At 46.3% G+C, this 27,204-nt stretch overlaps 1 protein-coding gene across 4 annotated transcripts in view; it reads right to left on the reverse strand.

Annotated features, from left to right (window-relative positions):
- The window catches only part of LOC137412163 (protein HEG homolog 1), a 165,482-nt gene extending 138,795 nt beyond the window's left edge, over window positions 1-26,687 (reverse strand). For 3 of the 4 annotated variants that reach the window (XM_078782288.1, XM_078782290.1, XM_078782289.1), the window contains exons 1-3: window positions 26,565-26,687; window positions 19,743-19,832; window positions 12,086-12,238 (exon numbers count right to left, since the gene is read on the reverse strand). In XM_078782288.1, coding sequence (XP_078638414.1) covers window positions 12,086-12,238; window positions 19,743-19,832; window positions 26,565-26,628 — 307 coding nt within the window. In that variant the 5' untranslated portion in view covers window positions 26,629-26,687. The remainder of the gene's footprint in view (window positions 1-12,085; window positions 12,239-19,742; window positions 19,833-26,564) is intronic. The other variant, XM_078782287.1, reaches the window with a different exon arrangement.
- Between the last annotated feature and the right edge of the window lie 517 nt (window positions 26,688-27,204).

The following is a 27,204-nucleotide window of genomic DNA, read 5'->3' on the forward strand; positions in this document are numbered from 1 at the left end:
CAACAACGTTTTACCACAACAATAAAATAAAAAAACATTCTCATATCCACAACACTGCACCCTCCTCCCCTTAGGCACATCCCGGGCCTATAACTTTTACCTTAGTGTGGCACGTAGGTGTAGTTCCCTCTACTTTTAACCTGACCCTGAGTGCGACAGTTTTAAAACATAATAAATGTGTCCCGCTGCTCCATTGCACCCTGCCTAACAGACTTACGCCCACAGTTAACCGAATTGCGGAATGGTCTTCAAACTACACACTGACGGTGGGAAGCATTATTTACAATTGACGCTATTTTTATTTACAAAACTAATCCAGGACCTGTAATTGTTCTTTCTGGGGGGGAGACAGTCTGCTCTGCATCGACGCACCATGAACGCACCCAAAAACGCACCAAAGCACCCTCAAGCACCAATCGGTGCAGTCATCACTGTTCAACAATGTTCAATAAAAATAAAATCAACAACCCCTAACCCTGCAGGTGTCTCTTGCTCTTCGGCTCCCTCTGCTGGTAATTATTATTTGTCTTCCAGATGTTGTCATTATTTTGCTTTGCTTACTGGCGGCCTATTTTCAATAAAGTGTGCCCAATGTGTCCTTTTTTTATTTGATTTTATTTATGGCCCCAGGGCCGACTAGTGTGGTTCACCTGTGGGGCATCGGTGCCCTGTGGCCAAGGTCCGCCAGCAAGATTTTGGGCCCTCATGGCCGGTTCCAGCAGAGGGGCCTTGCCCCAACCCATGGGGTCCATAAGTGGTGCTCGGCCACAGGCATGTGGTCCATAATGTGGTGCATCGATGCAGACAGCTGGTTCTGGGAATTTCGGGCGCACAATGGCCGACCCACGCACGCTCCCCTCGGCACCCAGTGGCGCACAGGTCATGTGGGAGACAAAAGGGGAAAGACAATTGAGCGAGGGGTAAGGTCACAAGGGTACACATCAATAAGGCAATGCAAGGCGAAATGCGTACGGAGGGCGAAGTGAGAAAGCTCGTCCCTACCGTACGTCACCCCCCTGTCACCTACCCTACCCTTGCCCTTACCCCATATGTACAAAAATCTACACATTTACAAATTCGTCACTACTGTCACGTCTTCCCCATATTTCCCCTATACCAAATTCGTCTCCACAATCCCTCTACTTCAAAATTTGCCATCACCAATTCATCATCAATCCTCATAAGGAGGGAGAGATGGAATTACGCACAATGTCACACCCACGTCATGATGCGTCTCACAATCCAAACATTTGCACAGTAAAAATAATAATCAAAACATGGCATGGTGTGGAGTACCTGTCACCTCAGGTGAGTGGATGCAGATGGTGCGAGGAGATCCTTCATCCTAACTATTTTCTAAATGACTTTAACACACTTTACACTACCCGGTGTCTTTCCCTGCCAATCCATTGGCCAACTTACACTATGGGTTCTAATAACCAATTCCCATTGCCCAAACTGTGGTGCTTCTCAATTTGGGGTCTCACTCCCCCGATTCATCTCCCGGTGCCCTCGCACAATTTCTGGGCTGCGACGTGTAACTCTCCCAGCAGGTCTACCCACCTGCACACCTCCACCACTGTAGTTGCCACCCGAGCTTACCTAGCTCCTCACCCTAACCTATCTAACTGGGGCAGGCCCCTCCTGGCTCTGTCACCCCACTCGGTGCCCTCTGGCACTGGGCTACCCGGGTCCGTCCTCCGGATCCTCGGGCCCCATCCACAACAACTACTACCGGCTCCCAGAGCCCACCTGCGGCCTCACCTGGCCGACATCCTCACAGTGGTGGAGTGCCCAAACCAACTACACACACTAACAGGCTACACGCCCAGCCATTTCCACAACACTAATGCACCCATCCAAATACCATTCTGTCACCCGCACCACAGATGCCAATATCCAACCACAATTTACCTGTACCCTCTACCTAACACTTACACTACCCGCCCCGGGTATCCGTGATGGGGGTCCACTCTTCCCCCATTCACACCTTCACACCATCCACTCCACTCCATACCACTTACTCCAACTCTCTCCACACACCTGTACCTGCACACCTGTGCTCTCACACCTGGTGCCACCTGCACCCTCCTCCTCTTCCTGGACCAGTTGGTCAACACAACACACAATCACCACTACTCCCTCATACACTGCTCCACACACCTGTTCAGTTGCACACCTGTGCAATCACACCTGTTCAATTCTCAAACACACGGCATCATCTCAGCTAACTACTCCCCTCTGAAACTTGCGCTTCCCAGTCGTCCCTTTAAACTATTGCGCTCCCACGTCATTATAATCCACACTAATCTACCTGCGTCCCCACTACAGGTATCAGTCACTAACTAATCTTAACGTTACCTAATGTCATCTTCGCTAGATCCCTACACACCATATCCTAACCCACCCGGGCTAGTTTTCACTGCCATACACCCCATAAGCAATAGCGCATTTGCCCCACGTCTGTGAGGGATGGTGGATTTGCCATCCCACCACATCGGGGGTCTCTCACTATCAATTTTGTTCGTCCAGATTCCAACCAATTCAAAAATTTTCCATTTACTGCCAATTCTACCCATCTTTCGAAATTTCGTATCAATTCACTATCACTATCACCATCACCCGTCTACTTATTACATCCTCTCGGTGCGCCAATTCACGTCTACAGCCCGGCTTCGTACAGCCGAGCAATGAACGCGGATTCTTTTGTGCCGGCGGCTGGATGCGTCCCGCATTCGGGGCAGGGGCGGGGGCTTACCCGGGCCGAGATCCCACGCACCACCTCGGCGTGGAGCCATCCAATGTCCCGATCTCGACCTGCCGGCACGTCTCAATAGAAAGTGGTCGCCATGACGACCCGTCCTATCGGGCTGCCCGCTCCGCCCAGTGGAGCCCGGACGCGGCCGTTCCACGCGAGGCCCAGCGTGGATCGCGCACGGCGGTCCTTTCAAACCAGCCGTGGCTCGGATCCCCGCTGGTTCTCGCGGCACGCGAAGCCCGGCACGCACCGAGGGCCCGATTCGGCTATAAGTCGCCCTAACTGCTAAACCGGTTACCGTCGACGCCTCACCTGGACGCTTACATGCATACGCTACCCCTTTCTTGCTCATACATGCAGCCGTTTCCATGCTCCTCGTCGTACCGTTCCTTACACACCTCGGTACACTCATTCCTCTCCCAGCCTTGGTCACACACCTGACCACCGAACACTTTGGCACACATTCGTTGGTCGCACACCTCACCAACACACCTCTTCGCGCCCCCTCCTCGGTCACTTCCTCTGTGACAATCACAGGTGTGCTCTCATTCGCACACCCAACCACGTGCCTCACTACCAACTCAAATGTGCCTTCCCACACACGCTCTACCATTCCAGGTGTGCATCCTTCCATTCCAGGTGTACATCCTCGCTCACCTGTCATAACCAACTCACGCTCCGTTTCACTCTCACTACTCTCACCTCCATTCTTGACCGCGCACTCACCCCTTACTCTCGACAGCACACTCTTTCCTCATGCACCTGTCCGTTACACACCTTTCTCGCGCACACCCTCCCGTTACATCCTCTGTAACACTCACCACAGGCGTACACTTCCTCGTTACATCCTCTGTAACACTCACCACAGGTGTACACTCTCTCGTTACATCCTCTGTAACACTCACCACAGGTGTACACTCTCTCGTTACTTCCTCCGTAACACTCACCACACCGCGCTTCCATGTACCCCCTCGCACACGCGCTTCGACCAACTCACTCTTGACGGCACACTCACTCCTCGGCGTGCACTTTTTCCTCACACACCCCATGGTCGGACATTCTCGCACACCTCTTTTTTTGCACACCTGACCTGTCACATACTTCACCAACGGCCTTTCACGAACACCCGGATCCAAACCAATCCCCAAGCCGACTGAAGCTTTCCTCACATCATATACATTGCCACTCACCTCCGTACTTCGTCTCCGCACCTCCTTTGCCACCTGCAAACTCTTTATTTGGTTAGTGAGCATCACATTATGAGTTGAGCACCGACCTTGTACATATTCCATGACTTCCTCCTTTATCTCCCTCTTAGTTTCCCTCCATCTCTTCTTAATTTCACTCACCCCCTCTTCCACCTCCTCTAATTTTTCCTTTACCTCCTTCATCTCCCGGTGCGCCCGCTCTATCTCTTCCTCTAACGCCACCTTAACCGTTTCGATGTGCGTCCTCACCTCTCGGTCCTTCGTCTCCATCACTTCTGTCACCTCCTCCAACTTCTTCGTCAACCCCTCATGTACCATCTGACATTCCTTTTGTGTTGCTATTAATTCGTTTTTAATGTCCTTTTGTGTCGCTTTCAAACCCCCGATGATTGCAGTGTTCTTTTCCACTTGGTCCGCTAGTTCCCTTTGTCCGACTGTCAGCTGTTCTACTCCCTTCGTCAGATCTTCTATTCCCCCCTGTAACTTTGCCGTATTATTTCTCACCTCTTTCTCCATACGCTTCTCACCTCGCTTTACCTCCTCGCGTAGCCCCGAAACCTCCTCACCCACACCTCGTCGTATCTCCTCTTTCATCTCCCCCATCTCTTTTGTAGATGCCCCCCTCATCTGTCCCAATTCATCCCTCTGAGCATCCAGTTTACTTTCTAACCCGATTTGCACCTCCTCTATCTGGTTTCCCATTCGTTTGATTTCCCTGGCAGATTGTTCCCCTATTTCCCGCAATTTGTCCTCCATCCTATTTTCTAGCCCCATTAACCCATTTTTCATCCCCTCTATCTGATTCTCCTGGGCAGCCATTCTATTTTCCACCCCCGTTAACCCATGTTTCACCTCTTTTATCCCGTTGTCTAACCCCTCAAAATTATTGTCTAACTTCCCAAATTTCTTGTCTAACTCCCCAATTTGGGCATTGGTACCCCTCGCTTCGTCCCTCATTGCCCCCATTTGGCCCCCCATACTATCCATTTTTGCATTCAGTTGGGTCAAGAATAATCTGAGGTCAAACCCGGTTTGCCCAGCGTCCCCAGCCGCCACCGCGGGCTCGCCCTCCGCGGCGCCGCTATTTTGGGACTCTTCAACCACGTGCGCGAGCGCGCCATTTTGTGCGTCTGATACTCCCTCAACCGCCTCCTCATTGCTCCCCTCCATTTGATTCTGGGTTACTCCTAACCCCTCTTCTAGCTCTCCCACCGGCATCCCGTCGCCTTGCCCAGCCATGGCGCGATTTCAAAATTCGGGTTTTGCTTTAAACAAAACAAATTTCGGCAGTTCGTAATTTTGACCAAATTTTTTTTTTTCTCTATTCGTTTTAAAAATTTGGTTCGGGCCTCGAATCCCACTCCCAGACACCAATTGTTACAGATCGCGGTTTAGATGTTATGATGACCGAGCGGTGGTGTATGACCGCGACCTAACAGGATCCCTGACTCACCCGATTCACCCAGAACTTTGGCCGTATCGCACCGTAGCTGCTCAATGAGGGGAAAAGACGAAAACGACGCAATGCAAGAGGAAAAGGAATCAAACGAGAAGACGTACAGACGAGTAATGGGGTTTATTATTTACACACACAAGCAAAAAGGAGCAATCAAGGTTTATTTACAACACATAAGACGCAGGTGACAGTGCAAATACTAGCTTATAGTTATACAGACTTAACTTATTCCCAGGACAGAACAAACAAAAGACACTGACTCACGCGGGGAATTTGCAGGAATGGCAGGATGTGGATGGCTGGAGGGAGAGGGAGGTCCAAGGGGGTCCCGCAGCGCAACCGGCGCGTTTAGCAGCCGCCGTTCAGGCCAGGCCCCACGCTGCTGTTTTGGCTGCTGTTTACGTCGCGTGCTTTGCCAGGCCTTGTCCCACTCGTCTGGTCCAAACCCTCAACTCTTTCTTGTTTCTCTCACTCCTCACCACCGACTCCTCACCGCAACCAACTGACCACTGACCCTCCTCTGGCAACCGACTCAGACCAACTCAGACCAACTCCTTGCAACCAACTCAAAGTGCATCTCCTACCAACTCCTCGTGACCACTTCCGTTTTGCGCCTTTTATAGCGCCTCCAGCGATTACGCCCCCGGCGTTTTGGACACGCCCATCGGGGTGCTCACCTCGGCCCTGGTTGGTCGCGCGACCCTCGGGCTCCGCCTTGGATGACGACGGGCGGGCACGCCCCTCCTCCCCTCTGACGAGGTGGAGACACGCCTTTCTTCTCCGACTCAAAGCACATGGTCAATGGTGGTTATTGGAGGGGAGGTGATTGGGAATCGAGGGCTCAGCAGTGACGAGAGGGGATGTAATATGGAAATGGAGGTTTTGGGGATGGGAAGGAAAGGGAATCTATTCTCTTTCACTGGTGCAATGGAGTATTTCAATTAATGGAAGACACAGCCTTACACTAATACACATAATAAGGATATAACTGTCAAAAAAGATATATCGTGTCCTGCATGTATGTTTTATGGACTAACTACGGGAACGCCCTTTGACCTTTATACAACCACAAACGGAGGGAGGAGGGGTGATATTTTACAACAACCTTTTACAACAACGTTTTACCACAACAATAAAATAAAAAAAACATTCTCATATCCACAACAATATATATATATATATACAGTGGAACCTTGACTTACGAGTTTAATTCGTTCTGTGACCGAGCTCGTAACTCAAATTGCTCGTATCTCAAATCAAATTTCCCCCATTGAAATGCATTGAAATGCTATTAATCCGTTCCAGCCCGCCAAAAACCACACCAATTTTTTTTAAAATATACAGTATATATAAAAATATCTCGCGCTTTATATTTCACCTGCATGCAGCATACAAGTTGGCAGGATGGCCTGGACTGGAGGTACGCACACTTGACTCTAAAGTCTAAACTGTCCAGCCTGGGTTTGAATCCCGACCCAGCTATAACCTGTCATGGGTGAATCACAGGCAGGGTGATTCATCAATGTGTGTACCGCTAAACTGGGCGCCCCGTTTGCGTCCCATTAGTTGTTGGATGTTAAGGATCTCACCGTGTTTTCCACAAAGAGAAGGCGAGCTATCGCCGGCACTCTGAACAAGTTGTGGCCTGGCATGCTCTTCTCCTCTGCCGTTATATACGTCCTCCTCGACACCTCGCTCATGTTTTTCGACGATTGCGTGTTTTATATCCAAGCACATCATCCTCTTCTTCTTCTCAGTACCGTGTTTTCCACAAAGAGAAGGCGAGCTATCGCCGGCACTCTGAACAAGTTGTGGCCTGGCATGCTCTTCTCCTCTGCCGTTATATACGTCCACCTCGGCACCTCGCTCATGTTTTTCGACGATTGCGTGTTTTATATCCAAGCACAAGTTTTATATAAAACACGACGATTGCGTGTTTTATATCCACAAGTTGTGGCCTGGCATGCTCTTCTCCTCTGCCGTTATATACGTCCTCCTCGACACCTCGCTCATGTTTTTCGACGATTGCGTGTTTTATATCCAAGCACATCATCCTCTTCTTCTTCTCAGTACCGTGTTTTCCACAAAGAGAAGGCGAGCTATCGCCGGCACTCTGAACAAGTTGACGGCAGAGATACTGTACTTGCACGGCAAGATAACCACGTGACCAGAACCCACCTGGCGGCGTAAACTCAAAATAACCAACATGTGAAAACAAAAATGCAGCGCTATACGACAGAGATACTGTACTTGCACGGCAAGATAACCACGTGACCAGAACCCACCTGGCGGCGTAAACTCAAAATAACCAACATGCGAAAACAAAAATGCAGCGCTATACGACAGAGATACTGTACTTGCACGGCAAGATAACCACGTGACCGGAACCCACCTGGTGGCGGGTGGCGTGAGCTCGTAACTCAGATCTCGGCTCGCATCTCAAAGCAATAAACCGCCCGAGCGACGGCTCGTATCTCGAAAAACTCGTAAGTTGGGGCACTCGTAAGTCAAGGTTCCACTGTATATATTGTTGCGGATCTCTCCGTCGGCCTCTTTCCCCCTTATCGAGGGGGGATTAATCCCCTCGTCTACGACTGACCGACGTGGTCCTGAAGCTGCACAAACTCCCTCCGGAGAGGCAGGTGCGCAACCTCGTTCGCGACCGCGGACAGATGTTAATTGCCGAGCGGTTTAGCAACCGCGGCACGAACCATTAGCAGAGACTAACCCGATCCTGAACGTTGGCCAAAATCGCGCCACAGGGTTTCAATGGGGAAATCACAAAGACGACCGGACGAGCATGAAGAAGAAGAACGAAGGTAGGAAATACAAATATGATTTATTACTAACTATTATTTACACAATCAAAAGAACCAAGGAGAAGGAAGAATAAGAAAATAATTTACAGAAGGAGGGAAGGACCCGAAGACAGTGCAAATACTAACTTATCTAAACAGGCTTAACTTATACCCAGGGACAAGACACACAAAACAAACTCACGTGCACAAAAGGATGGAAGGGCAGGAATGGTTTTGGGATGGCAGAGGAGGGTCCAGGCAGATGGTAGGCGTCGAGGTCCAGCTCCAAGCGCGCGCTCCGATCCGCGCTTTGGGTCGAGGCGAAAACCCGGCAAACACAGCTCCGCTTCGGGCTGGCAGCGAGGAGCCGGCAGCTCCACGTATTTGGTTTCACACCGGCAGCTGTCTCACGCATCCTCCGCCTCTTGCGTCTCCGACGCTCTTTTCCTATTCCGCAGAATCTGCCTCTGGTCCAGCGCACCTCCCTCAAACATCCCTCTCTCTGCTTCTCCTCAACTGGACTCTTACGCACTTCTCTCAAAAAGGCTTGCGCGGGCGCTTTTATAACACGCTTTGAGATCAACCCGCGCCACGCCCGTGATGGTATCTCACCAGCCCTGATTGGCTGGTGGGGGCTCGCTGGCTCCACCTTCCGATGACGAGGGGCGGGCAACGCCCTTGTTCGTGGACTTGACCGCGTGCGTAATGGAGTTTGGGGTGAAGCAAACCGCCCAATGCACTGAGAGGATTGGGGGAGACTTGAAAAGGGATTCTGTCTTACCTGATTCGGTGCAATGCAGTGTCAATTAATGGGAAACAGAGCCTTAAGCTAATACACAGAATAAGGAAATAACTATTTAGAAGGGTATATGATTTGCTACGTGCATGTATATGGAGTAACTAAGAGGACGACCTTTGACCTTTACACACCAACCGGAGATATTTACAAGTATTCATTACACTTTACAGAGGGTGATATTTACACACAAAAAACAAGATTCTCAAATCCACAACAATATATATGCATGCAGTGGCGTAGTAATGGTTTGTGGCGCTTGGGGTGAAGGTCAAAAATAGCACCCCTTGCAGGCACTGGTACAGTCAGAAATTCCTATTGAGGGGGCCATATGAAAGAGCTCTAAGCTTCCCCAGCGGGCTCAGCAGCAGAGCCCTGGAACCTGTTCAAAATGAGAATCGATTTAGATATGATCTCCTGAGATGATTCGGCTTATAAACTATAAAGAATCCGGAAGAATTCATATGTTTCTAAACACGCGCCATGTTAAGGTGCATCGAGCAGTTTAATAGGTCCTTCCATGGCATGGTATTCCTATTCCAAAATAAATAACAAAAACAATGATAAGATTGTAACAAAGCATTTATTAATACTAATGGTATTAAGAACAATAATAATATTCGTACCATTTGGCAATAATAAAACAAACGTATAATCCCCGCCCTCGTCCAAGCAGACCTGGGTTTGGTGAAAGGTAAACTAGTGCTGAAGCAGTAGAGCAGGCAGGTGAGCTACAAGGCTGTTAACAAAAACTACATCAAACATGCATGCAGCATGGTGTGGTATTTCTATGGCCAAGAGACTCGAGCTGATGAGACAGAGCAGCAGAGGAAGGCAAGGAAGTTAAATAACTCACTTGACACGTGATGCTGGCCGTCACTGATTGGGAAATAACACCGTGAGATATCTAGATTTGATCGACGTAATTACATCACAAACGTCCAACAGTTACACCCCTCCATCGGTGATCTCCATGTTACAGAGTGCATATTAAACCTCATTAATAATCATTATACAAGATATCCTATACAAGATATCCGTAAGCCCTGGTGTTGGGCTAGCAGCTAGGGTGCCGGCTTAGGATCCTAGGATCCTGGGTTCGAATCTCGGTCGATCGCCGAATTAATGCCAGGGGGGTTGACTCAGCCTGTCATCCTTCCGAGGTCGGCTAATTGAGTACCAGTTCACTGGTAATTCCCTGTTTGTCGTTGAAGGCGGCAAAAAGGGTTGGCGTCAGGAAGGGCATCCGGCCGTAAAACATTGCTTCAAAAAGGGGACCAAAAAACAACAACTACCACGGTCCCCGAAAAGGCCAACCCCCGCTTTGCGGGGAAAAATGGCCTCTAAACGGTGGTTTATACAAGATAAGAGATCTATGCATCAGGCAGCCCAATAATTACCAACACCATAACACAGATTTATTTACTGTGACAGGTGATAGAAATAGGAATTAGGAAAAAAGTTAATCCGGACGGAAAGAAGTTTGTAAACATCGACATGACACATTGACACGTAGCACGAAGTTTAAACTGTAAAATGTGGTTCTGAAAGTTGCTTCTGTAAAACGAGTTTGTTGTATTATAAACGAGTTCGTTGTAAAACGTAAACTGTAAAACGAGTACGTTGTATTATAATTTACATACAATACAATCAAATGGAGCATGAAAACGTTTTTTTTTAACAGTGTCATTTGGCGCCCCATCCACTTCGAGCCTGGTGCGGTCGGCCCCTCTGCCCCCCATCACTACGCCACTGTATGTACACTACCGGTCAAAAGTTTTAGAACACCGCAATTCTTCCAGTTTTTATTGAAATTTACGCAGTTTAATGTCTAGTGAATAACCTGAAAAGAAACAGCGGTTCGGGACAGTCGGAACTACAAGGCACAGGATCGACGTCGGCAGTGGACTGGGTCCGCGTCGTGTTTCCTCTGGACGTCGAAGAGCGCAACTCCACGCCATTTTGTGTGTTTCCCGAACGGTGGTTTGGAGGCGACGAGCGACCGGCAAGCCTTACCAGCCATTTGGGGACGCAGAGCCCAATTTGTTTAGAGTTTACCGCAGAGTTTACCAAACTTTACCAAAGTTTACCAAACAAACCAAACTTTACAAAACGTTTACCAAACTTTACCAGAGTTTACCAAACGCAGAGTTTACCAAATTACCTGCTGATTACCAAAGCATTATTTGTTTTCTTTTACTTTAGTTTTCCCCTTGTTTGTATACGAGTCTGAGTCGAGACGTCTCAATTTAGGAAATAGATTTTTACCTCACATTTCATTGTTATTTGCATTTATTTTCATCAAATCATTATTTGTCGAATCTTGCTCCTCTTGTATTGTGGATTTTTCTGTCCCGTCTTTGTGTTTGTGGGTTCAGATAACCCCTGTGTGCGTTCCCGATCAGGTAAGACTTCAAACCTTCTCACACATGTCACTACCGCCAAGTTGGGTATACACCTTGGAGTAAAGCTCGTTTTGGTCATTCGTCCTCTTGGGGTCTTAATCCCGGGAACACGACAGCTGGTGTTCAGGATTGGTATACGAACTTTCTGATACCTCGACAACTGTTGTCGAGGAGTGGGATTTGAACCCTCTGAAAAAAATATTGGTGTCAGGCAGAGCGAGTGCGACACCCGCTGAGTGCAAATTGCGCTCAGCTTTCGGAATTCAAATTTTAACGATCACTTCTCTCCTTCGGAGGAAGGATCGGATTATAATACCTGTGTGTCCACATTTTTAGTCGATTGGTGTGTGAAAACGCAACATCCGTGCAGGCATGATGGGCTGAATAGCCTCCTCCTTCACCAGAGTTCCTTGTTATTCCCAATCCCTCCCACATATTAACCCTACTGTCACCCATCCATAAACCTGCAACGCGTTAATTCTGACCCATAATCCTCTTGCACCGATCATATTATTGGTGGGGGTAGTAGAAATTTCCTGTTTCACTAGATAACAATGCATCACCATGGCACAATTAAACTGTTACACGAAATCGATGTCACAAAATTGTGGGCATGACATTAAACTTTTAAACAAAACAAAAAATACCGGGATAATAAACACACCTGGGGTGGTTAAGGTGCTTGTTGATGTGTTCCCCGATGTCACATCTGTAGTGCTTCCAGCAGTAGTAATTGTAGTAATAATTGTTGTGGTGGGTTTAAGAGTAGTTGTTGTAGGTTCTGGTGTGCTACTTGTAATTGTAGGAGATGTAGTTCCTGTAGAAGCATGTGTTACGTGGTCCTCCCGGTAACTACCTGGTCTTGGTGACCCCCGGACCGTGGGAGGGACCCCGCCAGAAAGATATATGGTTTATACGCTTTCGTAACGCAATCAAGATGAATTCCGGTCAAGAAGAAACCCCACACCAAGGATCCGGAATAATCAATAATATATTCTCTGAGCAATCAACAACCATCCAATGCACAATCAATATTACAAAGATGTAAACTCATCTATACAAACTCTAAGATGGCCATCTTATATATTCCTCACGTGAGCCCCACTCCTGACTCCCTCCGTGGTCAATGTCTCCCACAATGTCTCTCGTCTCCGCACACGGGCGGTGGAACGAACCCCGGGCGGACGTGCTCCAAACGTGCCGTCTCGTACCGGGGACAGCTGTTGCAGCGCACCTCCTTGCCAAGCAACGGGGCAAAACCCAGCGCGGCTTCCAACGCGCGCGAGGCCCCGAAGTGCGACCCGTACGCGTCCTTGTAGACGGGGCAAAACCCAAACGCGGTTTGCACCGCGTGCGAGGTTCCACGTGCGACCCGTACGCGTCCTTGTAGACGGGGCCAAACCAAGCGCGGTTTTTCACCGCGTGCGAGGTTCGACGTGCGACCCGTACGCGGCCTTGTAGACGGGGCAGAACCCGGCGCGGTTTGCAACGCGCGCGCGGCCCAACGTGCGACCGCTTGGTTCCGTGCACGAACTCACGGGGACTTCACGTGTCAACAGGTAGTTACGCGTCCAGGTAACTCCTCTCTCGCCAAACGGGTTTCGGAACGCCTCGGTTTTCCGCGCAGCGCAAGGTCGATTCCACCTTCTCTCCTCGCGGGGCGAGGAAGAAGAATCACCGTCCTTTTCTCTCCTCGTGTCTTTTCTTCTTCCGTTTCCGGCCACTTCCGTTTCCGGCCACTGGTTCCGAAGGGCTCCTGACCCTCCCATCACAACAACCCTTAATATAATACACACGGATAAGCAACCTGAATGGTAATTCACATACATTCACATAAATATGTAACACTCCCCCCCTTCAAGAAAGAAAGTTTGAACCCAGCGAAAACTTTCTTTGCCGGCCAATTTGGAGAAACAAACCAGATAACTCAACCCCCCCCACATTATCCGTTCCCCCCGGGCACAGTTATCACTTAAAAATAAAGCAACCAAAATTTCACCCCAACCCCTCCAGATTACTCCCTCTGGACTAAGTACCAACAACGACCTTGTCCCTGCCAAATCAAACTCCATCTCAGGACCCTCTGACTTTGCCCGTCCGTATCTTGGGAATGAAGGTTAAGGGGTTGATCAAAGATCCAAAGTTACGCAACTCGATAGCACTTTTTCCGGGAGGCCAAGCCGAGTATTCACTACATGGATGCCTTTAGGAACGCGGAGTTCACGGTTAGTCCGTGCAGGAAAGTTCTCTACATGGGCGCCTTGAGGAACGTGGAGTTCACGGTTAGTCCGTGCATGAAAGTTCACTACATGGACGCCTTTAGGAACGGCATTCACGGTTAATTCGTGTAGGAATCTTGGCTCGGCGGCTCCGCCGCCTTCAGTGCTTCAGCTTCTCATAACTTCCCTAATAATTAGGGTGGGACCACTGGTCCCTGTAGTCCCATGAATAGCGGTCTCCTTCTCGGCCACCATTTTTCCAATCCTTCCTTCAGGAGCGGCCATAACTCAGGGAGCCTCCATAATAATATTGATTGCGGCCACCACCAAAACTACCGCCCAGTTGTCCTCTCCTATAGACCTCTCGACGCCTACGAAATGCCTTCCCTACTGTTATGGTCCGACCCTCCAAATCCTTGCCATTCCAATTCTTCTCTGCCTCTCTGGCGTCTTTTGTGCTGGCAAACGTGACAAAGCCGAACCCTCTTGACTGTTGCGTTTCCCAGTCTCTTACCAACCGCACTTCCACCAGCGGCCCATATCTGTTGAAGACAGAGGTCAGAACTTCTTCCTCTGTTTTGAAGTTCAGTCCCCCTACAAATAACTTGGCACTTTTGTCGCCATCCCGAGCTGGTGTGGCGTTATTTTCCCTGCTGGGCTCTTTACCAACCCTCAGGTTACCATAAACTTGACCCCCGGCCAAATCATTCCCAATAACCACAGATACACCCTCTACAGGAAGCGTGGCTTGTAAACCGACGGTGACCGGTCCTGACACCAAATCGGACTCCAAATGGATGACATGAAGGGGAGCACTAACACCGCCCCCGATCCCCTGTAAACGAACACTATCCCCCGTTGCCGTCTCCTCGGACCATGGCAAAATGCCTTCAAGCATTAAAGATTGATGTGCCCCTGTGTCCCTCAATATCCTAACCGGTTTCCGGTTAGTCGAGGCTCCATCCCGTGACACAAACCCCTCTGAAATAAAGGGTTGGTAACCCTTTTGATGGCGATTTCTCACAATGGCCATTGCGTTTGGAGTCGTAGTCGTCGGACTCCGCTCTGGGTCTTCGCTTTTCATGCGGTAACAACTGGACATCAAGTGTCCAGGTTTCTTGCAAAAAGCGCAAGTAGGCCCGGAGGAAAAACTCGTGGTCTGCCTCGGGCCCCCCGAACTATAAGTTTGTCTTGGGCCCTCATCCCTCCGATTTCGAACCGGTGGGGTATCATAGTTGTCCCCATAATCCTCTCGAGGCCGCCGCCATGTATGGTCGTTCTCCGCACCTGCTGTTCCCCACATCCCCTGCGGAGATCTAGGCGAGGAGTTAGGTTCGTGGACCCCTATTCGGTGGGTTAAGGCATAATCATCTGCCATGGTGGCTGCGTCCCACAACTTTGGTACCTTCTTTTCCTGCAGGTACACTTTGATGTCCTCGTGGACACACTGCTGGAATTCCTCCACCAGGATCAAGTCCCGCAATGTCTCGAAGTCTTTCCCGACTCCTTTTGACTCACACCACCGATCAAACATATTTTCTTTCACTCTGGCAAACTCCACATGGGTCTCACTCTCCCTCTTCCTGGCATTCCTGAATTTTTGCCTGTAAGCTTCCGGAACCAACTCATACGCTTTGAGGATGTGCGTCTTCAGTACCTCATAATCTGCACATTGGTCCATTGGTAGCGCCGAATAAATTTCCTGAGCTTTCCCCACCAGCACACTTTGCACGAGTATGGTCCAGGTCTCCTCCGGCCAGTTTAATTGTCGAGCCACCTTCTCAAAGTGTGGAAAAAAATTTGCGACTTCTTTTTCACTGAACGGTGGAACCAGCCTCACATGTCTGCCCACATCCCAGGTTTTCTGGTTAGGTGTCGACCCCGTCAGCAAGGGTGGTGCCTCTCCCCGTTCTCTCATTAACTCCAGCTCCTTGAATTTGATTTCTTGCTGAAGCTCCATGTCACGTTCCTTTAATTCCCTTTCCGCTTTTCTCTCCTCTGCTTCGAGTTCCCTTGCAGCTCTCCTCTCCTCTGCTTCTGCTTTCCTTTCCTCTGTTTTCATCCTTTCCTGGAGTTCTCGTTCCACTCTCCTTTCCTCTGCTCTTTCCTTTTCTGCTTTCGTTTCTTCTTCTGCTCTTTCCTTTTCTGCTTTCCTTTCTTCTTCTGCTCTTTCCTTTTCTGCTTTCCTTTCTTCTTCTGCTCTTTCCTTTTCTGCTTTCCTTTCTTCTTCTGCTCTTTCCTTTTCTGCTTTCCTTTCTTCTTCTTTAATCCGTTCCTGACTCCGTAACTGCAACTCCAGTTTCCAGAGCTCAACGTCTTCTGGTTCTTCGGGTAGCCACTCCCAGGCTAACTCGTCCCATTTTCCTAATCCCACCATAGATTGTATCACCGTGGCCTGCAACTCTGCCTTCCTCAAATTAGTTCGGACCTCCAAGTTAAAATGTTTGGCCAATTTCAAGAGGTCCGACTTTAGCAACGCTCGGAACTGTGCCTCACTCGGTGTTACCCCAAAGTTCTGTGCCACAAACGCCATGGTGCCTATCGTTAACACCTGTTAACCTTCACCCAAGACTTTACCCCAATTTCTCAAAAAAATTTTTTTTTTTTTTTTTTACCAATTAATAATTAATTAATAAATTTTAATTAATAAAAAATATTATTATTTTATTATTTTATACAATTTTAAATCCCGGACGAGCCCCCAATTCTGTTACGTGGTCCTCCCGGTAACTACCTGGTCTTGGTGACCCCCGGACCGTGGGAGGGACCCCGCCAGAAAGATATATGGTTTATACGCTTTCGTAACGCAATCAAGATGAATTCCGGTCAAGAAGAAACCCCACACCAAGGATCCGGAATAATCAATAATATATTCTCTGAGCAATCAACAACCATCCAATGCACAATCAATATTACAAAGATGTAAACTCATCTATACAAACTCTAAGATGGCCATCTTATATATTCCTCACGTGAGCCCCACTCCTGACTCCCTCCGTGGTCAATGTCTCCCACAATGTCTCTCGTCTCCGCACACGGGCGGTGGAACGAACCCCGGGCGGACGTGCTCCAAACGTGCCGTCTCGTACCGGGGACAGCTGTTACAGCGCACCTCCTTGCCAAGCAACGGGGCAAAACCCAGCGCGGCTTCCAACGCGCGCGAGGCCCCGAAGTGCGACCCGTACGCGTCCTTGTAGACGGGGCAAAACCCAAACGCGGTTTGCACCGCGTGCGAGGTTCCACGTGCGACCCGTATGCGTCCTTGTAGACGGGGCCAAACCAAGCGCGGTTTTTCACCGCGTGCGAGGTTCGACGTGCGACCCGTACGCGGCCTTGTAGACGGGGCAGAACCCGGCGCGGTTTGCAACGCGCGCGCGGCCCAACGTGCGACCGCTTGGTTCCGTGCACGAACTCACGGGGACTTCACGTGTCAACAGGTAGTTACGCGTCCAGGTAACTCCTCTCTCGCCAAACGGGTTTCGGAACGCCTCGGTTTTCCGCGCAGCGCAAGGTCGATTCCACCTTCTCTCCTCGCGGGGCGAGGAAGAAGAATCACCGTCCTTTTCTCTCCTCGTGTCTTTTCTTCTTCCGTTTCCGGCCACTTCCGTTTCCGGCCACTGGTTCCGAAGGGCTCCTGACCCTCCCATCACAACAACCCTTAATATAATACACACGGATAAGCAACCTGAATGGTAATTCACATACATTCACATAAATATGTAACACATGACATAAATCTTTCAAACAAACAAGAAAGACGTCATGCAGAGCACGATACTTGCAAAATACACACCCCCCAAAAAAATGCTGCCATGGATACATCAAATTCTCCATTTCATTAACCCTCTGGAGTCTACAAGCCAATTCTATCGGTTTGTCTCTAATATTGTCTCTAATCTTGTCTCTAATGCCTCTAATGTCTCTAATCTAATAATGTCTCTAATCTCAAATTTGAATGCGGTTAGAGCCGATAAATTCGGCTTGTAGACATTTCGGCGCATGCGTGAAGCCGATAGAATCGGCTTGTAGACTCCAGAGGGTTAAGATTAAAATTGACGATCTTAATCGAAACTCGGGTCAATCGGATTAAAATTGATTATTTTTCAGTTGAAAATTGATGATTTTATAAGTTTGACCTTGAGTTTACCTTTGACCTTTTGACCTCAAAAGTAGTTGCTTTCTCAATTCAGTGATGCACTATGCAATTGCTGTTTAGCTTTCAAGTTAATAGGATCAAAAGTGCTTTTTTCAGATGGAAAATTGATGATTTTAGAAGTTTGGCCTTGAGTTGATCTTTGACATTTTGACCTCAAAAATAGTTGGTTTCCAAAGTCAGTGATGCACTATGAACATAGGTTTTGATGTCTAATTTGGATGACCAAATCCAAGATGACCAGTCAGCCGGTGGCTGGCTTTGGGGGCCAACCTTGAAATGTGGTCCAAGCTTTTGCTCTTTAATTTTCTCATTAATTGGATGAAAATTGATGATTTTAAAAGTTTGACCTTGAGTTGATCTTTGACCTCAAAATCAAAAGGCTTCTCAGTTGTGACTACCTCTACAACTCCGTAAAGTTTCATGACGATCGGTTTAGAATTGTGACCTGTAGACGATTGGCAAACAAACAAATGGACAAACAGACAGACAGACAGAATAATGCACAAGACCAACCAATATATACTTGAAAAAAATCTTCGATAATGCAAGTAAAAAATACCTGGATAATAAACAAACCTGGGGTGGTTGAGTTAGTTGTATAGGCTATGAGCCAAGGGGGTTGGTCGGTACCATACAGATGGAGTAAGGCTCATTGTGATTTTTAGCAAGATATATGTCCCTAGATATGAAAAAAAAGTGATAGCAGTGTATAACTCTCGGCCATCTCTGTGTTATCACCCGAAATATTATTATACGCCCGCTTCGCTTCGCCAAAAAATGTGATATTTGCTAAAATTGGAATAAATGTGTTTTTAAGGACCACAGAGTGCCAATAATTTGCATACTGGATGCCAACTAATATAGTAATAGAAATATAGAACATTTGTGGGGGTTATTTATCAAAATATTGATATAATGACAAAAAATATGTTAAATTTAGTGAAAAAGTGGTCGAAATCGCTTCGAGTTCAGAATTCACATTGTACATTTTTGTCAATATTTCAAAAATGAAAACTCCCAGAGTAACATTTGACCCCTCAAAATCTTTGCAAGGAACCACTGCATTGGAATATATCATTACTTTGTAATATGGTGGTTGTTTGGGGCACATATTTTGGCAAAGTTCAAAATATGTTCAACCATACCCCCTAATTTTGATATTTTGGAACGAAACATAGCTTTTGAACATTTTAGGTTTATTCGTCTACTACTTTTGGTATCTCAGTGTAATTTTTGGTATTAGCTAGTATCCTAAAGTAGGTTTGTAACATCAGCTACATTATATTTCACAATGCATGCAAACTTGCTCCACACTCTAGGTTTATCATGATCTCTCGAACAAATACGATCTCGATCTCGATCTCGGCACTCTGTGGTCCTTAAAAACACATTTATTCCAATTTTAACAAATATCACATTTTTTGGCGAAGCGAAGCGGGCGTATAATAATATTTCGGGTGATAACACAGAGATGGCCGAGAGTTATACACTGCTATCACTTTTTTTTCATATCTAGGGACATATATCTTGCTAAAAATCACAATGAGCCTTACTCCATCTGTATGGTACCGACCTGTCAAATTTGGGGGGTCTGGCTCATAGCCTAGTAGTCTTAGAAGTTGTAGGAATTGAAGTTTGGTTTGTTTCACTCGTGTTTGCCATCGTGAATAGCCTCCTCCTTCACCAGAGTTCCTTGTTATTCCCAATCCCTCCCACATATTAACCCTACTCTCACCCATCCATAAACCTGCAACGCGTTCATTCTGACCCATAATCCTCTTGCACCGATAATATTATTGGTGGGGGTAGTAGAAATTTCCTATTTCAGGAGATCACAATGCATCACCATGGCACAATTAAACTGTTACACGAAATCGATGTCACAAAATTGTGGGCATGACATTAAACTTTTAAACAAACAAAAAATACCTGGCTAATAAACACACCTGGGGTGGTTGTTGTTGTTGTGGTGGGTTTAAGAGTAGTTGTTGCAGGTTCTGGTGTGCTAGTTGTAATTGGAGGAGATGTAGAAGTTCCTGTAGAAGCATGACATAAATCTTTCAAACAAACAAGAAAGACGTCATGCAGAGCACGATACTTGTAAAATACACACACCCCAAAAATGTTGCCATGGATACATCAAATTCTCCATTTCATTAAGATTCAAATTGACGATCTTAATCAAAGCTCGGGTCAATCGGATTAAAATTGATTATTTTTCAGTTGAAAATTGATGATTTTATAAGTTTGACCTTGAGTTTACCTTTGACCATTTGACCTCAAAAATAGTTGCTTTCCCAATTCAGTGATGCACTCTGCAATTGCTGTTTGCACTATGCAATTGCTGTTTGCAATATGCAATTGCTGTTTGCACTATGCAATTGCTGTTTGCAATATGCAATTGCTGTTTGCACTATGCAATTGCTGTTTGCACTATGCAATTGCTGTTTGCAATATGCAATTGCTGTTTGCACTATGCAATTGCTGTTTGCAATATGCAATTGCTGTTTGCACTATGCAATTGCTGTTTGCACTATGCAATTGTTGTTTGCACTATGCAATTGCTGTTTGCCCTATGCAATTGCTGTTTGCACTATGCAATTGCTGTTTGCAATATGCAATTGCTGTTTGCACTATGCAATTGCTGTTTGCACTATGCAATTGCTGTTTGCACTATGCAATTGCTGTTTGCACTATGCAATTGCTGTTTGCACTATGCAATTGCTGCTTGCACTATGCAATTGCTGTTTGCACTATGCAATTGCTGTTTGCACTATGCAATTGCTGTTTGCAATATGCAATTGCTGTTTGCACTGTGCAATTGCTGTTTGCAATATGCAATTGCTGTTTGCACTATGCAATTGCTGTTTGCAATATGCAATTGCTGTTTGCACTATGCAATTGCTGTTTGCAATATGCAATTGCTGTTTGCCCTATGCAATTGCTGTTTGCAATATGCAATTGCTGTTTGCACTATGCAATTGCTGTTTGCACTATGCAATTGCTGTTTGCAATATGCAATTGCTGTTTGCACTATGCAATTGCTGTTTGCACTATGCAATTGCTGTTTGCACTACGCAATTGCTGTTTGCACTATGCAATTGCTGTTTGCAATATGCAATTGCTGTTTGCACTATGCAATTGCTGTTTGCACTATGCAATTGCTGTTTGCACTATGCAATTGCTGTTTGCAATATGCAATTGCTGTTTGCACTGTGCAATTGCTGTTTGCACCATGCAATTGCTGTTTGCACTATGCAATTGCTGTTTGCAATATGCAATTGCTGTTTGCAATATGCAATTGCTGTTTGCACTATGCAATTGCTGTTTGCAATATGCAATTGCTGTTTGCACTATGCAATTGCTGTTTGCAATATGTAATTGCTGTTTGCAATATGCAATTGCTGTTTGCACTATGCAATTGCTGTTTGCAATATGCAATTGCTGTTTGCACTATGCAATTGTTGTTTGCAATATGCAATTACTGTTTGCACTATGCAATTGCTGTTTGCAATATGCAATTGCTGTTTGCACTATGCAATTGCTGTTTGCAATATGCAATTGCTGTTTGCACTATGCAATTGCTGTTTGCACTATGCAATTGCTGTTTGCACTATGCAATTGCTGTTTGCCCTATGCAATTGCTGTTTGCCCTATGCAATTGCTGTTTGCACTATGCAATTGCTGTTTGCAATATGCAATTGCTGTTTGCACTATGCAATTGCTGTTTGCACTATGCAATTGCTGTTTGCACTATGCAATTGCTGTTTGCACTATGCAATTGCTGTTTGCACTATGCAATTGCTGTTTGCACTATGCAATTGCTGTTTGCACTATGCAATTGCTGTTTGCAATATGCAATTGCTGTTTGCACTATGCAATTGGTGTTTGCAATATGCAATTGCTGTTTGCACTATGCAATTGCTGTTTGCAATATGCAATTGCTGTTTGCACTATGCAATTGCTGTTTGCAATATGCAATTGCTGTTTGCACTATGCAATTGCTGTTTGCACTATGCAATTGCTGTTACCACCAAATTATCCCAGTACCATTTGTTATGGGGGGTTCAACAGTAGTTGTTGCATTTCCTGAGCCGTTATTATGTGTTTTTTCATATTGCAGGTATTTAGGATCGTCATAGTTTTCAGCTTCATGTTCTGTCAGGCAGAGGAAAGGGTAATGCTTGTGATAACAAAAAAAATGTAATTCACAATTTTGATGCATTCATATATTTTTAAATATTTCATTTGAAGTTCCACACAGCTGTCACATAGAATGGATTGAGGGATTTAGAGAAATGCTGTGCTCAAGGTTAAGGGGAAATTTGAATTGAAATGTTCAAGACATCAATGTATTCTCAACTTGTATAATGATCATTCATTGAAGTGCCCTCAGATCTACAATTGGTCATTTATTGAAGTGGTTCAATCCTAACCCCAACTCCATCTCTTCCTGGTTGTTCATTCCCATGCTTGGCGTGTCCATTTGTGGCCTTACTGCCAGTACCAGTACCCTCATGAGCCGAGATTTTGTAGAGAGGAAAAAAATCCCAATGTAATCACTGAGGGTTCTAAGCTGACTTGACAAGCCAACCTGTGTTGGTAAACTTACCATTTTAACTAAACTCGGTAGTGTAATGGTTAGAGCCCTATCTATTCAAAAAATTTCATGATTGTGTCCCTTTAAAGATCCCACGGTGTCCTTCACAAAGAGTAGGCCGGCACCATGGCCAATTCCAAATTTCTGTCCTAAAAGGCAGGGGGCACTGCATCAGCAGCACAGCCGCGCCCTCAGCCAATGATGCTATCCCGCAGCCTGGTGCTCCATATGAACGAAGAAGAATCAAAGGAGGGAACACAGTGACGCTTTACCTGCTTCATTACCCAGCTTCACCCAGATATTGCTACCTCCTCTTCCACCGAGATTCAGATAGTTGCTGTTACCTGCTCTACCAATGACATTCAGATAGGTGGTGTTACCTGATCTACCAATGACATTCAGATAGGTGGTGTTACCTGCTCTACCACCGACATTCAGCTAGGTGTTGTTACCTTCTCTACCACCGGCTTGCATACCGAGATACCTCCTTTACCATAAGTTGCACTCACCGTCATGCATGAGACCGCCAAAGTGCAGCTTACAAATTGTCCCAGTACCATCCAAAGTGCAGATCGAAAGATCAACAGGACTAACTTCATTTCCGTAATCATTATGACGATGATGCTCCCTCCTGGCAGTCACAAGCTTCACCCAGTTTTCTTTGTACCGATTACGTCATAGAAATTCACCAATATATTTTAACCGATTCACACCACCAGCTTCACCCAACAGCTAAATTACAATAATAAATACTGCACGTGGTCGTGGGGTGGATTCGTAGTTCCACCTAGACGATCACCAATTTGGTGACAGATGGTCCTAAGAGACCGTACGACTTCTGCCAGGAAAGCCAAACAGATATTTTCTTCGATTTCCCACGTATATAAACTTTTAACGAGATCTGCCACCGATAGTAATTTCCCCATTTAATTAGGACGTTGGGCCGTTCAAACTCCGGGGCAAAAATCAAGCAAGGAAGCAGCACGTACCATTTTTAAGTCATTGGTATTACTTGACCAGGGTTCGAACGAACGACCTATCAGACTCAGAGCAGATACTCTAAGTATGAGTTTGGATAAATGGTAAGTTTACCAATACAGGTTGGCTTGTCAAGTCAGCTTAGAACCCTCACTGGGATTTTTTTCTCGACAAAATCTGCTCATGGGGCTACTGGTACTAGCAGTGAGGCCACAGGGGGACACACACCAAGCATGGGAATGAACAAACAGAAAGAGATGGAGTTGGATTTAGGGTTAGGAATGAACGAACAGGAAAAGGAAACAGGAACCTGGGCCTTTCTCTCATGAGGGCCTTTCACTCACTCACCGCAGGCAGGTTGGTGGTCTTTCTGTCCTCTACCGACTCCTCTCCGGCCTTGCTCCCCCAGCTCTGTCCCCCAAATATTCCTACAGGTCGCACAAGATCTGCCTGCAACCCTCTTCTGGTTAAACTGCCAAAATCAAGACTCTCTGCTCACCTTCACTCTTTCATTCCTCTTTTCTCCCGCCTCTGGAACAATCTCCCTCACTCTCTTCAATCCCACTCCTCCCTCCAGGTCTTCAAAACAGCTGTTCACCACCATCTCTTATCTTCCCCCATCCAAAATATTGATCTTTTCTACCCCCGTTAATTCACCTCAGATCCACTTTTTTGAAATACTAACTTCTTTCCTGGAAGTCTTAGCAGTGTCCATGTGTTTTATACATCTCTCACCCCCCTCCCTTCCCATGCCTCCTCCCCCCAAGCCCTCTCCCTCCCACAGATCTCCCGATGTCCCTGTTATCTACTGTTGTACTTGTGTGCTTCCCTCTCCCTCCCCATCTTGTCCCGCTACCTTTATTATATGTTTATCATGTGCCCGTTTGTTTTTTGTCCCCCGTCGCACCGCGGAGCGAAAGGGGGACTATGGTTTTACCCTCCGTCCGTGTGTGCGTCCGTGCGTGCTTCCGTCTGTCAGTGCATGCGTGCATACGCGCACTGCAATATCTTTATAAAAGTAAGCGAAGGACAGAATTCTAATTTGGTGTCTGGGTGCAACTAGGCATATGGAAGAACCCTATTGAAAATTAGGTCGCCACGTCAAAATCCAAGATGGCTGTCGCCATATCTAAACCTTGTTAGCACGATATCTTGAAAAGTAAATGTCTGAACCTTGTGAGCGGAATATCTTGAAAAATAAACGAACTGCCAACTTCTAATCCGGTGTGTGGGTGTATCTATGCATAAGGAAGAACCCTATTGAAAATTGGGTCGCCACGTCAAAATCCAAGATGGCCGCCGCCATGTATGTCTGAACCTTGTGAGCGGAATATCTTGAAAAATAAACGAACTGCCAACTTCTAATCCGGTGTGTGGGTGTATCTATGCATAAGGAAGAACCCTATTGAAAATTGGGTCGCCACGTCAAAATCCACGATGGCCGCCGCCATGTATGTCTGAACCTTGTGAGCGGATTATCTTGAAAAATAAACGAACTACTAACTTCTAATCTGGTGTGTGGCTGTGGGTGTGTCTCCAACCCACTCGCAAATATTATCGACTCTTCCATGTTTTCTGCGTCTTCCACTTTGTCAACTCACATCACTTCACCGACGGGGGACGGAGGCATAGCGCTTGTTTGTGATTAATGTTAGCTCTTACACGAGCCTCGATCTTGCACACACACAAAAAAAACCTGCAAGTTAGAGGGTTAAACAAGCGTTACGCCGAGGTCCCCCGTCGGTGAAGTGATGTGAGTTGACAAAGTGGAAGACGCAGAAAACATGCTATGATATGATATTTCGCTCACAAGGTTCAGACATACATGGCGGCGGCCATCTCGGCGTTTGACGTGGCGACCCAATTTTCAATAGCGTTCTTCTTTATGCCTAGTTGCACCCACATACCAGATTAGAATTCGGTCCTTCGCTTACGCACGCACGCACGTCCGCACGCATGCACGGACGGACGGACGGATGCACGCACGGACGGAGGGGAAAACCATCGTCCCCCTTTCGCTCCGCGGTGCGACGGGGGACAATTAGGTTTGGGAAGGGTAAGGGGGGGGGGGGGGGGGTAAGAAAAGATCATGGGTCATGTAGGGATGGGGAATGACATTTGACATGGTGCACCACTTGCTTGTTCAACCATATACTGCACACTGATTGGTTTATAAACAAAGCTCAAAACTACATTAAACACCTTTTAATCGTTTCTTGTACACTGATTGGCTAAAAAAGAAAGAAATACAAATTGGTTAAAGAAAATACAAAAAATACATCCTCAACAAAATACAAATTCCTGCCATACAACTAGTGCGGGGAAAGCAATTGCGAAAAATATTTTGAATACGTATCAAGTTTGATATAGTGATCTGGACCTGAACCAAAATCGAATCACTTGTTGTCGCCTAACCACCTCATGCACCAAGTTTTGTCATAATCCGTCCACAAGTTTTAGAGATATCCTGTGGCTCCATCTCTCAATGGTGATGAATCACTTTATAAATTAAAAAAAATTGCCGTATCCGGATTGGGATTCGAATCCTCACGAAAATCAAATCAAGTCACCCTTTGGCACATACCCAACCTGTTCACCAAGTTTTGTCCGAATCTGTCCATGTCTTTTTGAAATACCGAGCTATATATCGTCTTTCGCCATATCTCTCAATGATGAAGAATCACTTTAAAAATTCTGGTATCCGAATTCTGATCTTCACCAAAATCGAATCAATTCGTCCTTGTCACCCACCCAACGTGTCCACGAAGTTTTATCCGAATCCGTCCATAACTTTTTGATAACTTCACCATAACTTTTTGATAACTTCACCATAACTTTTTGAAATGTCCTGCTCACAGACAAAAACAGAATGGGGCAAAAACATAACATTGGTCCACCTTTGTTGGCGGAAGTAATAACTGAAATCAACAAAAATTAGCGATATTAAATATCATTTGATCATTTTTCAAGCAGTTTTGTTTTCCACACAGTCAAACACAACAATACCCGCACCTGAAAAATCAAGTTAATTTTATTATTTTTTATGTTATCTCAATGTTCTTGTAGCTGCTAAAATGTACGCTCTCTCAAGAAATTCACCTTACCTTCGAACCTTCGATGTGATTGTGTTCCTCGTTTATTTCAGTATATTAAAAAACAATAACACGATGTAATATGTTGTTTTACTCACCCGCCGGAGCTGCACAAATAACGAAGCAGAGTAAAAGAGAAAAGAAAACACCTCGGAGCGCCATTTTGTTGAGTAACAGCACAATCTGCTTTTCTTTTCGTCGAAGCCTCCAGGTAAGTGCGAACGCTCACCTGGTGGGGCTTTATAAGGCAGCATGGTAAATGATTCACAAATAATGTCTTTTAAGTTGCTCGAGTTGGGTCAATATAACGTGTAGTGAAGTATGATGGACTCAAGTTTTGTGAAAATCGCATAACAATTATTTAAAAACATCTGACAACTATTAACTGTTAAGTATATATATATATATATCACGTGTAATAATTTGAGGTTGTTGTGGAGGTATTTTTATAGTGGTGGTTACATGTGGTATTAAAACAAAAGTAGACTTTGATCTGTCTGTGTGCAGGTGTACCATGGACCTTGCCGGTGTACTGCCACTCCCTGTCATATAAACCTTATCTTTGTAATGACGTGTTGGAGGAAACAGCTTCAAAACAAAAAGTACTGTTAAGATAACCAACTATCCAGAGTATGAGTATGTATTTCCAACCTCACCATAAAAAAAACTGCTGCTGTAGGGTGTCACCATGGCACTGTTGGGAGAGGAGTCCATACCAAAGGCAGGAGGTGGGGTCAC

This window comes from Myxine glutinosa, chromosome 7 (assembly GCF_964187855.1).
Source record: "Myxine glutinosa chromosome 7, kmMyxGlut1.1, whole genome shotgun sequence".
NCBI classification, from domain to species: domain Eukaryota; kingdom Metazoa; phylum Chordata; class Myxini; order Myxiniformes; family Myxinidae; genus Myxine; species Myxine glutinosa.